The 13,778-nt window shown below is 45.8% G+C and overlaps 1 protein-coding gene across 9 annotated transcripts in view; it reads right to left on the bottom strand.

Moving 5' to 3' along the window:
- Positions 1-13,778, bottom strand: part of CRTC1 (CREB regulated transcription coactivator 1) — a 138,031-nt gene that overhangs the window by 14,705 nt on the left and 109,548 nt on the right. For 4 of the 9 annotated variants that reach the window (XM_007489256.3, XM_007489257.3, XM_016432191.2 and 1 more), the window contains 3 exons: positions 11,217-11,513; positions 7,748-7,849; positions 58-144 (listed from right to left, as the gene is read on the bottom strand). In XM_007489256.3, the coding sequence (XP_007489318.1) occupies positions 58-144; positions 7,748-7,849; positions 11,217-11,513 (486 nt within the window). The remainder of the gene's footprint in view (positions 1-57; positions 145-7,747; positions 7,850-11,216; positions 11,514-13,778) is intronic. The other 5 variants (XM_056822151.1, XM_007489258.3, XM_056822153.1 and 2 more) reach the window with 3 other exon arrangements.

The following is a 13,778-nucleotide window of genomic DNA, read 5'->3' as shown; positions in this document are numbered from 1 at the left end:
TATTGTAGCCAGGAGAAGTGGGCATGCCATTCCAAGCAGGAAGCTTGCAGGGCTCACCTGATGGGACAGGGCATTAGCCTGCCTCGCTGTCATCTGCTGATCATAAAAGGAGTCCCCAAAGACGCTGCCCAGGACAGAAGAGTGCTGCAGACAAAAGAGAGTCCCGCTGTGGTGAGATCCCCCGCACGCCGCTGAAGAGGTAACAGGCTGCTTAAGCTGCCAAGAGCAGCTCTGCTCCAGGCTTGGATCATTCCACCTAACCAACAAGGCTCACACTTTTTAGATGCAGTCTTCTGGCCTGACTATGGCCAAAACAAAGGACAAAAACAAGAGAGTCCCTCAAGGAGCTTAGATTCCACTGGGTGCAAGTCACTGTTCACTGAAAATACAACCAGCCAAGTACTATGATTGCTGATGTGAAGAGAGCCATGTCTCCCCCCACCCCCAGCAATATTCTCCCCCTGGGGGCAAAGAGCAAGACTCCCCATCCTCTCTGCAGAGGTGGGCACTGAAAACCAAACCCAGGCACAACTTGAGATAATGGGCCCTCTATAGCCTCTGACCTCATGGCCTCCCCAGATAAGGCCACAGAGTCCCTCTGGGGACTGCCAGTTAGTGGCTGTGACTGGCTCAGAAAGGGAGCTCAGCCCTCAAGAGTGCCTAGCATGTGCTCCAAAGAGAACAGCCTGGCTACTAAAGCCATGTTCAACTTCCCAAACTGTATGCGACACTTCAAGGACAGAAACAGACGAACAACAGGGTGACACTGAGCTCAGCTACTCAGAAGGAACCTGTCCTATCTATAATTTCTGATACTGCAGGAAACTTGTTATTAAGACCTTGTTCTCGGTTATTAGTCTATCCTTCTCACTCCCAAGGACCACCTCGAACTGCTAAACCATAGCTGCTCCTCCTCCTTATGTCCTGTGTATCAAGATGATGAGCTCTAGAGAGTGGGCCTAGGATCCCATGAGGGTATAATGCCATCATGGCTTCTAGCCTCACTGAATCCTAGACTTGGATAAGAGCTCAGAAGTCATTGGCTTGAGAAGCTCCAGCCACATGGAGCTCGCTGCTTCCCAAGAAAGGCAGGCTCTTCCAGTATTTGGGAGCTACAAAGCTCTCCTTTATTTGGAACTGGAATATATCTCCCTGTCACTTCCCTCCATCAGTGGACTCTTGACAAATTCACAGTTAAATTTAGTGAAATCCAACCAAGGGATAGAGAAGAGAATTCTTCCTTCAATGATCAAGACATAAACTTTAGCAACCATCGCCTACCTAGTGAGTGTGAACATATAATGGTCCAACAGGAACAGAATGACACTGCTGTGTGGCCACATTGCAAAGACTTCAAGCACAGGATACAAGCACATAGCTGGAGGCCATGGAGTCCTATCAGTGAACAAGGGCTAAGAGAACACACAGCAAACTTCCTTCCAGAAACCTCGCCTCTCGAGTTTGTGCCTGGGCACACACACATACACCTCCACCCCATGTCAGCCAGAAACTTCCACAAATGTCTCTTTTACAAATCTTTCCAAGAGCTCTTTGTAAGAGGAAATCAATGTAAAATAAGCAGAACACCTGCCTTGACAGAGCTATTAAAATAAGAGAAAGGAAATCTGTCTCCCCACAAGCAGGGCCTGCCGAAAGACGCCCACACCATGCTTGGAGACCTGTGGTTGGGGGGGGGGGGGGAACAATTCATGTCCTGATCATCAAAGCAGGCCAAGGCTGAGCTGGGGAGGAGGGAACCAGGTGCTCTCTGGGTGGGCAGGAGGTGAATAGCAGAGATTCCCCAGAATATAAGCTATTTACACAGAAGATCTAGAAAATAATAACCTGCACTAGCTAGCCTTACAGCTGAACAGAATTCCAGTCAAATTCCAAAACCAGGAAAACTGGGATGGGGTGCTGTTGGAAAGGACTGGGCCCGACTTTTCTGAGAAAAAGCACTGCAGGAATTTAGGATGACAATTCTCAAGCTAAACTCAGATGTGTATTTGGGCCTATGCAGCCCAAAAGGCTGCTGAATGGGGGTGTTATTGGTATCAGCATAGCGTAATGGAAAGAGCATGTGATTTAAAGGGGAAAGACCTGGGTTCAAATCCTGACTCTATTACTTCCTAGGAATATGACCTTGAGTATGTCCTCCTCCTCTTTCTGAGGAGTCTCCGTTTGCTCATTTATAAAGTTGGACTGGATGATCTCTGATGCAGCTTCCTTACAGTTCAAAAATATTGAGATTTCAAGAAGCTTTTCTTCTTTTTCATTTAGTTTCAGAATAATCATAGCTGATACTTCTATCGTGATTTAAAGTTTGCAAAGGACTTCTCATATATTATTCTCAATGGGACTTTGCCTACAGTCTCCCACCTAAATCCCAATGAAGACATTTGCCTGGGCTTCAACGAAAGGTAGGAGAAGCAGCTATTAAGGTCATCATAGAGAGAATGTTCCTGTTCAGGGAGGGGTTGAGCTGGATGGAATCTAAGGCGCCCTTAGACTCAGAGCTTTGACTTTACGCCAAGTGGCTAGCTTGATTTGGATAGAGTAACAATTCTGACCATCATTTTGGTTTTGCCTCCACTTTTACTCAGGAGGATAGCATGTCTCAAAGAAAAGAAGACAGTGAGGATGGGTAGAGAAAGAGAACAGCATGGCCACCTTCTGGAATGTATCACTAGATAGAAAAGAGAGCTGACAGGGAGGAGAAACTGAGACTAGTGATTTCTACAAAGTTTTGGTCTCAGAGACTGATCAAAGAATAGTCCAAAAATCACACAAGCTTCTTTAGGGTAGGGACAACTTTCTATTGCCCCATAGCTCACCTTACAGTAAACCCTTAATAAATGCTTGGTGAGTGAATGAATTGTTACAAGTTTCTCTTGTTATTGTCCACGATCTCACGGCAGAATGCACCAGTATCTAGCTACCTTGAACCCAGGACATGGCTTGGCTTGTCATTTCCAACAAAGGGCTCTGTGGCACACACAGTAGGCACTTAAAATTCCCAAAGGCCCTGTAGGTTGGGTGGTTGATGCCAAGTTTATATAACCTGGCTTTTTAGGATTTGGTCCAGAGTATCCAGAAAGTGACTAATACACATTTTTGTTAACTATTCCAAAGGCATGGGGGAGAACAGTCTGTAAACTGGCTGCTCTGTACTTGGGCCAATAGCTGCCACAAAGAGTAGATGAGCTCTATGCTATCATTCAACTTAACTGTTAGCTGGAAAGAACCAAACTGATCAGGAGCTATCAGGACATGATAGGCTAGAACCAAGTATGAAGGAAAGACCAGATCAAGCAGGCACCACCAGGAGTGTCAAGTAGGCAGGAGTTGGAAGGGAGGCTGGGTAGAGGAGCCATAGCTGTAAGGTATTTCCTTAACCTCATCATCCAGTTAGAATCTGATTTCTGTTTTTGTCTTAAACCTGAATGACAAGGACTTAAATCCCAAAAGTATCTGATTCATCCACTCCTATGATACAAGTTCATCCCAAACTTAACCCACAGTCAGCTCTACCATCTTTACTGTCACAAAGTACAAATGTAAGGGGCAACTAGGAACAGATAACTTTTCTTTTCAGAGTTTTCTGGGACTGGCTCTCCTCAGTGCTGAATCATACAGACTCAGAAAACAGCCTGAGCATAGAAGAGTGGGCAGAGACATAATCTCTTCAAACTGGAACCTATTTGGTTAGCAGGAACAAGATGATGGAAAGTGCTGGTTTCAGCACAAAAGAAGGCTGATCCTGAGAGTTTGGGACCTCCCTGGGGGTAAAAAAAAAAAGGGCTCAAGAGGATATCACTGCCTCTGCTCTGATATTTACCCACCAGCAGTCATGAAGGTGAGGGCAAAGGTCGGCCAACAAGGAGACTTTTGACCCTCACACACTTACTCACTAGAGAAATCTGAATCATGTGGTACAAAGGAAGGCTGTATGGATTGGGGCAAGAAATTAATTGTGCCAAGCAATCTGTCTACTACATGGAGACAACCCCAAGGAAAATCAAGCTGAAATCTCACTACCATAGTGCCTCAGGCTCTGAGGATAATAACTCAGGTGGACAGAAAAGGTCTTCTGCTAAAACAACTCTTTCCTCATTTCCACCCTGTGCTTACAAAGAGTTAAAGACCATTGAGGCAAGCAGAACACCACTGTGAAGTCCCAGTTCTAGGCCTGGCTTTGCCATTAACCAGTTGAGTGACCATGGGCAAATAAATTCCCCTCTCTGGGCCAAAGAGTTTTCTCATCTGGAAAATGTGGAGTTGAACTACATGAGTTCTAGCTGCACTCAACTCTAATGTCCTAGAGTCTAAGCTCCCTTCCAGCTCAGATGGAACAGTGACCCTAACTCCCCTGTCCAAAGGCATGGTTTAGATGGATATATCACATTACACAGGCTTCAGCTATTTGAATTCTACTCTTCCCCTGCCCTTTCTTTAAGTGTATCTTTCCAAGACAAAAACAAGACAAAACCCAGAAGGTTAGAAAAGAGCACAGAGCATTCAGTTAATGGCAGACCATTCAGATGTTAGGCTGACCAACACTATGTAAAGGTTTTCAACAGGAAAGCCCCTTCCTGATGAGAAATGGGTGCCAGGAAAGGACCTAACCAGCAAACAAAATGGAGAGAGAAAAGTAGCTCACTTAAAGAACTTAAAGGCACATCCCTCACAAATCTGTTCATCTGAATCAGAAAGCTTGAAATAGGTAGACTGCATTTCTCTAAAGGGGTAGCCATATCAGATGATGATTGTCTAAGGGAGGAAGTCTAAAAAGGATGTCTGCTGTTCCTCTAGCTGTCATCCTAAAGCCTAGTGGAGAACATGACAGCTATTAGGTGCTGTCTGGATGGCACTTGGCCAAACTCTCTTTCCAATGAAATGACTTAAGTCACATGTACCTAATGGGTTGTCATCTTCCAGTTTTCCAAAACAACTCTCAAGCAAACCACTGAGTAAATATGGTTATTGGACAAGACTTCTGTATGTTCCCTTCCTGTCTTCAGGAGGAGGTGTTCAATAGAGACATAGTCAAAGACAGGTAGAAGGGAGAAAAGTGGGAAAAACAAAGGGCCTAGCCAGGGCCAGCCTTTAGGACCTGATAGAGGAAAAGCTCACATCTTTGCATGAAGTTATGAGAACTAGAAACTCCCCCACCTAGGCATAAAGGGCTTCCCCACCCAGATGTAACAGGATCTTAAAATCTACTAGTAGAGCTGCCCTTTGAGTTAATCGATATCCTTTCCAGGAATCCCCGGGGTAGGGGTGAAACCTTAAGAAACAATTTTATTAGACTGGTTTTAGAGAAAAGAAAAAGAATGAGTACTTGATGGAGAACAAGAGGGAGCTGAAAGGCTCAAACCCTGCCTACTTTACCCTGAGTTTGGACAACCCTAAAATGGGCTGTGCTGGTTCCTATAAAGTCAAACACTGGCAGCCAACCTTTCAAAAGGCAGAGGCAGAAGAATGGTACATTGTGTTCTACCGCAAGAAGATGATCCTCATTTCTCTTGTTAGCCTGTAAGAAATGACACTAGACATCCCAAAGTTGTAGAGTTTCAGTGTCGATGTCTTGATCAAGGAGCTGTTCAGAAAAAAATAAGGCAGGCAGGATCCTTTTGGGGAACCACTGTAAAGGGTGATATGCAAACTCTATGAACTCTGGGGATGCTTACAGTATTGGATGCTATTTTGGTCTGTGGGTTTGTCTGTCTCTGAGATGCCTCTGGATGAGAGACGGAATGGTGACAAGTGACTGAGAGAGGGATGGAACACTAGGACCAGGGTGATATTGAGGAGGCTTCCTGATTGGCTGAAGAAGGTGGTACAAACTTACTAATAACTAAAATCAGGAATCCAGATGTTGAACTGGAAAGGAGAGTATCATTCTGGTAGGAAAGGCTCTATGGTCTTGGATACACCATGGCCAATGGCCATGAAGCAACCATTCAACTGGATCAAAGGCCTGGAGAGGAGTAGCATAGTCATGAAGCATTAGAGATAATCAATCAGGCCCTGGGCAGATACTCTGATGCTCTGTGGGAGTTTTAGTATTCTTGCACCCTATAGAGATATCTCCATAGTAATTTAATTCTTTAGCAGCCCTGGGTTTACTTTTGACTAGCAGTCTGGCTGTGGGGAAGTTCTCTGGACTTTAGTTTTCTCACTTGACAAGTATAGATAATATCTCTAACCTGACTGACTCACATGGCTCTTATTAAAATTATTCCAATGGATCTGTAACATTATCAATTTGAAAGTTCCCTCCAACGATACAGATCTCAAAAGTCCTATTATGAAAAGAGCACTTCGTGCATTATAAAGGACTTTGTACACATGGGCTAGTATTGGTAGTTATTATTCCTCTGTGAATAAAACCCCTTGATGAACTAGCTGTGGCTTGGGGTGATGCCAAAGGGAAGTAAATCCTCAGATCCGCAAGAAACCCCTGGATGATGGGTACAGAGAAAATGGACAAGGGCCTATATTTAGAGATGCAAGCCCATGGGTCCAAATCTGGGAGACAGCTTTGGGTCTAAGCAGCAGTGGAGTGCTGAACGACCAGACCCAGTTGCTGAGGCTTGGGATGGTATGGAGTTCTTGAGGCTTGTAGGGTTCACAGCTGACAGAAGCATCAGCATCTAGGAAAGAAGGCCTGCATCAGAGTCCTGAGACTTGGGCTGTGCCCCAGCTCTGCCACTGGCCTCAGGCAAGTCTTTTTTCTCTTCTGAGTTCTCATTTCCTCAGATATCAATTGAGGACAAGGACTCTGTTACCAGCTCTTCTCCCTCAGTCATTGTGAGGAAAGTGTATTTTATAAGTCAGAAGCTGGTACAGAAAAGTAGGCTGTTTTTATTGTCCTGTGATGCTAGGAAACCCAAATAACTTGACATCGACAGCTTTGCCTCATCTCTCTTCTTCCAGCAATTGTGCCTGACACACAGCAGAGACAAGCAGAAGATTCCCTCGCTCTCAGCCTTTCTTGGATTGATTCAGGCCAAGAAGCTGCCACTACTAAAATCCCAGAGGCCTCAGTTATACAAGGTTTGGTCCCTAGGGCAGAAAAGGCTCATGGGAGTGTTTTTCTTTAATCTCCCATAATACCTGGGCTGAATGCTGATTGTAGAAAGGACAGAAGCATTACAATGGTCATGGCTAACACAATCAAGTTACCCCCCCCCAACTATTTGTAAGTCGATATCACTTGTAAAGTCTCTAGAACCTACAATGCCATCTATTCAGTGGGATTTGGGAGCACCATGAGAGAACACAAGAACAGGGCTGGTCTCCCAGCCCTGGCAGAAGCTAAGAGCTCTTCCAGAACAGAACTTCTGTCCTAATGTAGCTTCTAGAACTAAGCTGCTATAATTCTGATAACCGTGACTAATTCAACAGTCACTAGCTTTGACATCCTCCTTGTCAAAATCCCAAGCAAACACTTCCCCATTCAACTGCTATTAATTTGTCTTAGACTGAATAGCCTTAGGTGAGGCACAGTTCTTGAGTTCTCCCAAAGGATAGAAAACTCTGGTCAATAAGCCAGAGTACCTCTCCCAATGAATGAAAAGGAGTGGACATTTCTGGCAGCTAAAACATTCTGTATGAGTGGGACCAGACAGGATGAGACATCAGTGAAGCATGAAGCACAGACAGTGACAGTGAGTGACCATGGGTTGGCAATGGACACACTAGAGACGAGAAGCAAGGCTTGTGGAAGCACAGAGTCCCTTACTTGAGGGGAGCTGCCAGGAGAGAAGCCTTGATTGGAGACAGGAGAGGTGGGAGACTGGTTGGCTGGGGAGCCAGCATTACTGCGGTACTGCTGGAGTGAACCCTACAGAACAACACAGAATTAAAGACCCATGGGATCGATGGAAGGTTGAAAGGTTATATATTTATTGGTGCATAGCTGGAAATGGTCATCAACAATTCTAAGCTAGGATGATGAAGTTGTCACAGCAACCAAGAGCTCTGGGCTCTACCAAGAAACACCCAGGTTTGCACCACAAGCTGGCCTGAGTTGGCTTGAGGGACCAGATGGTCAGTGCAGGTTTTCAAAGGCCATGGTCTTTATATGGCTCATTCAGGACAGTAGAACCCCATTATAACTTTATTTTCTGGCTACATGGATTTGGCTGTACTCTCACATTCCCTCAGAACACTGCTTAAAAAAAAGCCTGATTTAGATATAACCCATCTGGCTACAAGGTAGGAATCAGAGTGATATCACCAATAGTAGATCATAAAGGGGTTCTACTATGTATACAGCCTGCTAGCCAAGAGAAGCTGGGTAGGGTCCAAACTTTCCATACACTTTTTACCTCTACTATAGCCCAGCCCCCTCCCTGGCCCCATCCTGTACTCCTTACCCCTCCCCCCAGCCTCCTTTGCTTCAAGGACAGGGCTGGGCATCGCTCTTAAGTCCAAGCATATATACAGATCTCTATTTTAATTAGTTTGATACATACTAACTCCAAATGCTTACAATACCCTTCCCACCTAGAGACTATACTAATGGTGCTTTGAAAATCCCACCCTTTATATTCAACTACATTTTGACCTGTTCTTTGAAAGCTATTTCTTTTTTATAAAGGGTCACTTTTTCCTCCTAGAGGCTGCTGTCAACGCTTAGGCAGACAGGCTATTCAAGCACAGAATGATTAAGGGTTAGGTTAAGGGCTCAGGGTCAAAAGACTTCTCACAATCTCTCAGAAGCTACTCTGAAAAAGGCTTCCAAGATCCTAGGGAAGAGCATTCTTCAGGAGATTCCCAACCATCCAGAGGTCTTCTAAGACACTGTACTAGGATTCAGGCCCAAATGGTTTATTTGCAAATGGGAAGTCTTGCAGGCAATCAAACTACCTCCACGCATGGCTTCCTAGGAGACAGTAATGTGCCCTGTGGGAGCAGGCCCACTCACTGGGAAATAATAATCAGCATTAATTAAGTGGGCAGGAGAGGTACTCTTCTTGGGTCTGCTCAAGATGAGGAGAGCTTCTATCAGAAACTAGTGATAGAAATGCCCAAGGGCCTAAAGACCCCTTCAGTGTGCCATCTACTGATTGGGAAATACCTGAAAATGTCACAGATTTAGTCATGTTATCCTTTCCACAAGAGGCAGAGTGATGTTGAGAAGAGAGAGCTCATCTTGGAAAGATCTGGATTCAAATTCCGCCTTGGACACATGGAGACTGTGTGACCCTGGGTAAGTCACTTAAAACTCGGGGCTCTAAGTAACTAAGACTAGCTAACATGCATTGGAAGAGGGAGCTTCCTTATTTGGGAACTCCTTATGCCAAAGAAATCACAGGTCCAATCTATAGCCCTGTCTTTGCTTCATTTCTAATACTTGAAAATGAAAACTTGAAGGTTTGGGCTCTTTTTATGTGTGAAAAATCAAAGGCAAGTACAGAATATCTGGATTTGATTCTGCACAAATTCCCAGCTAGGAAGGGCCAGTATACAGGTTCAGATTCGTCCTGTTTTTCTTTATGTCCAAATCCATATTCTCTGTTGATGGAAGGATCCCACCTTTCTTATGACCTTGTCAGAGAATTCACGTGAAATGGAGGTCTCTCTTGCCAAGAGAAAATGGAAGCTCTATTCACTCCTGTGTCTTTCTGGAGCTAAGAAGCCATGATTCTTGTTCTATCGCTTTCTAATTATTTACCTTATAAATATGAACTTTTATTTATTTTGAGGCAGACAGGGTTAAGTGACTTGCTCAGGGTCACACAGCTAATAAGTGGTTGAGGCTGGATCTGAACTCAGGCCTTCCTGACTCAAAGCTCATCACTCTAACCACTGTACAACCTCACTGCCCCATAACTATAACCTTTTTTCAAACCTTTACTTTCTGTCTTAGTAACAATTCTAAGACAGAAAGGCAAGGACTAGGCAAACAGTATTAAGTGACTTGCCCAGGGTCACACAGCCAGGAAGTAACTGAGGCCAGATTTGAATGCAGGGACTCCTGATTCCAGATCTGGTTCTTTATCCACTGAGCCACCCAGTTGCCCCAACTATAACCCAATTGAGGACATTTAAGAATTAATCACATGATGGGGACAGAAATGGGATATGGTCAAACCCTCAAGTTTTGGTGGGCACTCCAAGGTGGAGAAAAGTACTTCTTGTCTTCTCTTGCGAGACATTTAGCAAAAGAAAAGGGTTTGGGTTTTGTACTGTAGTTGGACAGCTTGCTCAGATATTTTTTTCTCTCCTATTCTTACTAAGCTCCTTCTACCTGAAAGTTTCAGGGAAGCTCCAGGCACTTGAGATGGCCCTTAGCTCTTCTAAGTGCCAATTAACAGAAGTTTCCCCATTCTTGCAAAGAAAACATCATACTAAGGGCTTCCTCTCCAGAGCTGGCAAGCCCAGGACCTTACACTGACCCATCTGCCTATTCAGTGAGATGTCAGCCCAGTGCTAACTTCTGACAACTGTTTGGATGTGGTTGAGCCAGAAAAAACACTGAGTTAATTTTAAGAAGCTGCCATTATCAGATGCATAGTAGTGACTCACTGTGTTTAAAATTAGGAACTTGACAAACGTTACAAGTCGTTCCTCACTCAGCAGCCACAATTGATCACAAACAGCTCATTCTAATGAGCTCTGAGCCCCAATCAATTCTATTCTGCAGCTGCTGGTGAACAGAAGACCATCAGTACCCAAAGGGTGGAGAGGGATCAGGGATCTCACTGCATTTGCTAGCTCAGCTAAGCACCTGTTTTACTCCCCTGACATCCCCTGTTCCCCACCCCAATATTCTCCCACTTTGGCTGCCCCTCCATTTGCATGCACCAGCTTCAGTGGCCTCGGTCCCACCTCCTTAACTATCCTGCCAATGGAAGCCACTTGCTTGGTGGGGGGACAACCCACTTGGCTGGGTACACAAAGATTTGTCCCAGCCTCTAGAGGCTGACCATCAGAAATCACATGCTGTCTAAGGGGTCACAGAAGGGCCTTCAGCTGCACCCAACCGACAAAATCACAACTCTTAGGACACACCAAAATGAAGTGTAAGAGACTGAAAATGCGCATGAGCCAGGCAACTGTGAGAAGCCAGAAGGGCTCTGCAGAGAGTAGAGGAAGGCTCCCCTGCACCCCAGGGTCAGGGGCTAGTTAGACTCCAAGGCCCCAGCCTCCCTCCTGCCCAGCCCAGTGCTGTCTGTCTTGAGCCCGTGGTACCACAAGCTTACCGAGGCGATGTCTATTCCCATCGACGGCTGGGCCTGGTTTCCTGGAGGGGACTGGGGGATAGTAGATGGTACTGTGACTGAGAGAGGGGGTAGTGGTGGCCCCCGCTGTAAACCAGAGCTCGGCATTAAGGGGGTGGTCTGGGAGAGGCTGCTTGGCACCTGGGACTGGGGTTGCTGCGGCTGGGGCTGCTGCTGTTGTTGCTGCTGGGGTGGCGGTGGAGGCTGCTGGGAACTTGCTTGAGTGAAAAAGGAGTATGGGAGCTGCTGCTCCAGGGACAGGGCATCCATAGCCACAGCCTGAAAAGGGGAGACACAAAATGGCAAAAGATGTCAGACTGTTCCCCAAAGAGCATCCGCTAACTACAACAATGGGCAGTGAGGGCAAGTGAGCACCTTTCAAATCCAATCCACACATAATGTATGTGATTCTGGGCTGACTAGCTGATCTCCAAAGCTGAGAGGAATGTGAACTTTCTGTCTGCCACTTGTCTGTGAGTCAACAAGCCCACTGGAATGGGCACTGATCTGCAGACGCCAATGTCGTCATCTGTAAAATGGCATGGACAATAACGACAACAAGAATCATAGTTCATCGTTCTAAAGCGCCTTACCTTGTACGGAGCCCTTTTCCAACCGTTCTGTCCTCTGACCCTCACAATACCCTATCAGGCCAGTCAGGCAAATATTGCTCCTTTTTTTACAAAGGAGAAAACAGGCTCCAAGTGGGGAAAAGATTTGCCCAAGGTCACTGAGCTGTTAAGCGGCAGACCTGGGAAGAGAGCGGGCGTTTCCTGATTCCCAGTCCAGTAGAGGCTGAGCCCTGATGTCAGTGCTAGAGGCCTGCTACTCACTAGCCATGGGACAACCTCTGTAAAATGAGGTCTTCTGCGTGACTCTCCCCCAGGAATGAGGGAAGGGCTCTGAAAATAGGAAGGAGCTAGAGAAAAGGGAGCTGCTGCTGCTGGGTGAGAGCCCACCCTCACACATCAGGTGTCTGCCCTCTCCATGCCGAGTCTCATCATTCCTTTGGGGTGCTCAAGCCTTCATCTTTGCTATCTTTTACCAGCTCTTTCCTGAGGCCTGGTTTGGCTCAGGGCCTGACAGCAAGGTTTGTGTTCTCTTATACTCACAAGGACTGGCTTACAGATGTGTTTTTGCTGCTAATGTGACTCCCTCCTCACTCTCTGGGGCCAGGTTTGGGAGCTATCTCATGAGATTACAGACTTGAAAGTTGAAAGGAATTTTCACTGTCATTGAGTCTCACCCTCCCATATTAAGGATGAGGAAATAAAGGCTCAGAGTCATGAAGACACTGGCTGAGGGTCACACAGCTGGTACATATCAGAGGCAGGATCTGAATTCAGGGCTTCCTGACTGATTCCCAAGGCCAGCAAGCTGTCCTCTTGGTTTCACAGACACTCAGTGCTCACCAGGGCATGAACATATACCATAATCTTAGCCAAAAAGCCATTGGGAAGGCTCAGTTACCGAGAAAAGATAATCACACAATGCACTCCAAATTCAAATGGTATAGGGCCTCAGTTTCCCATCTGCAGAATGAGAATACTAATTCTATCTCATAGCTCTGGGGAGCATCAAACGAGAAACATCTTAAACCTGCGAGTTATTAAAATGGTCAGCGATCCCCCCGCCATATACTGGAGAGATGGCTCGGCCTAGTGGACAGGGCTGTACTTGTCCATCAGAAGGGATGTTTCAGCCTCACCTCTGACACTGGCAACATAGTCAAAGGGCAAGGTGTTCATTTGTCTCCACTTGTTTCCTCATAAACCAGAGAGGCCCTCACTCCTCAGTTGTGAGGCTCAGATAAGATAATGTCTGCAGAGTGTTTTGCAGACATTGAAGTGCTGGATAAAGCCCAATTATTAACATTCTTCCCTGGGCATCACTGAGAGGTGGCTGTACTCATCAGCAGAGGTAGACAGAGCGAGCCCCAGAGCTCCACACCACCGTCTGTCTGGGAGTACAGGCTGCCAGTGCCCTTCATCACATCTGCCCAACATGAATGAGCCACATGGCAAGAACACATTTGACTTTCTGTCCTGGATACCTACAGCCAGCGCAGGGTACCTTTGAGAGCATGTAGTAGTTATGGGCTTAGATTAAGAGGGGTCTTTAACATCTGAACCCAAGAGTATTATGAGGAATCCTAGAATGCTGGGACTGGGAGGGGCCTTAGAGGCTATCTAGTCCATTTCTCCCATATTAGAGAAAGCTAGCATTTATATAACGTGTAAGATGTAGCAATTGAGGCCTTGGGAAAGGGGTAAGAAGGTAGAGGGAACATGACTTGTCCAAAGCCACCCACTAGCGGAAGGGCTGAGATCAGAACACCGCACACAGGTCCACTGACTCTTAAGTCCAGGCCATTTTCTATATGAAGATACCTCTATATTACAGGATACACTGAAGGCATTTATTAAATTAACATAGCTTTTATTCTTTCCTATGGTATTTTGGTTTTATCAAGTACTATCACCACAAAAGCTCTATCAGTATTATTGTGCCCATTATACAGATGAGGAAACTGAGGTTCAAAGT

Source organism: Monodelphis domestica, chromosome 3 (assembly GCF_027887165.1).
Source record: "Monodelphis domestica isolate mMonDom1 chromosome 3, mMonDom1.pri, whole genome shotgun sequence".
Taxonomy (NCBI): domain Eukaryota; kingdom Metazoa; phylum Chordata; class Mammalia; order Didelphimorphia; family Didelphidae; genus Monodelphis; species Monodelphis domestica.
Note: the sequence above shows the minus strand (reverse complement) of the source record. Positions and strands in the feature narration are given on the sequence as shown.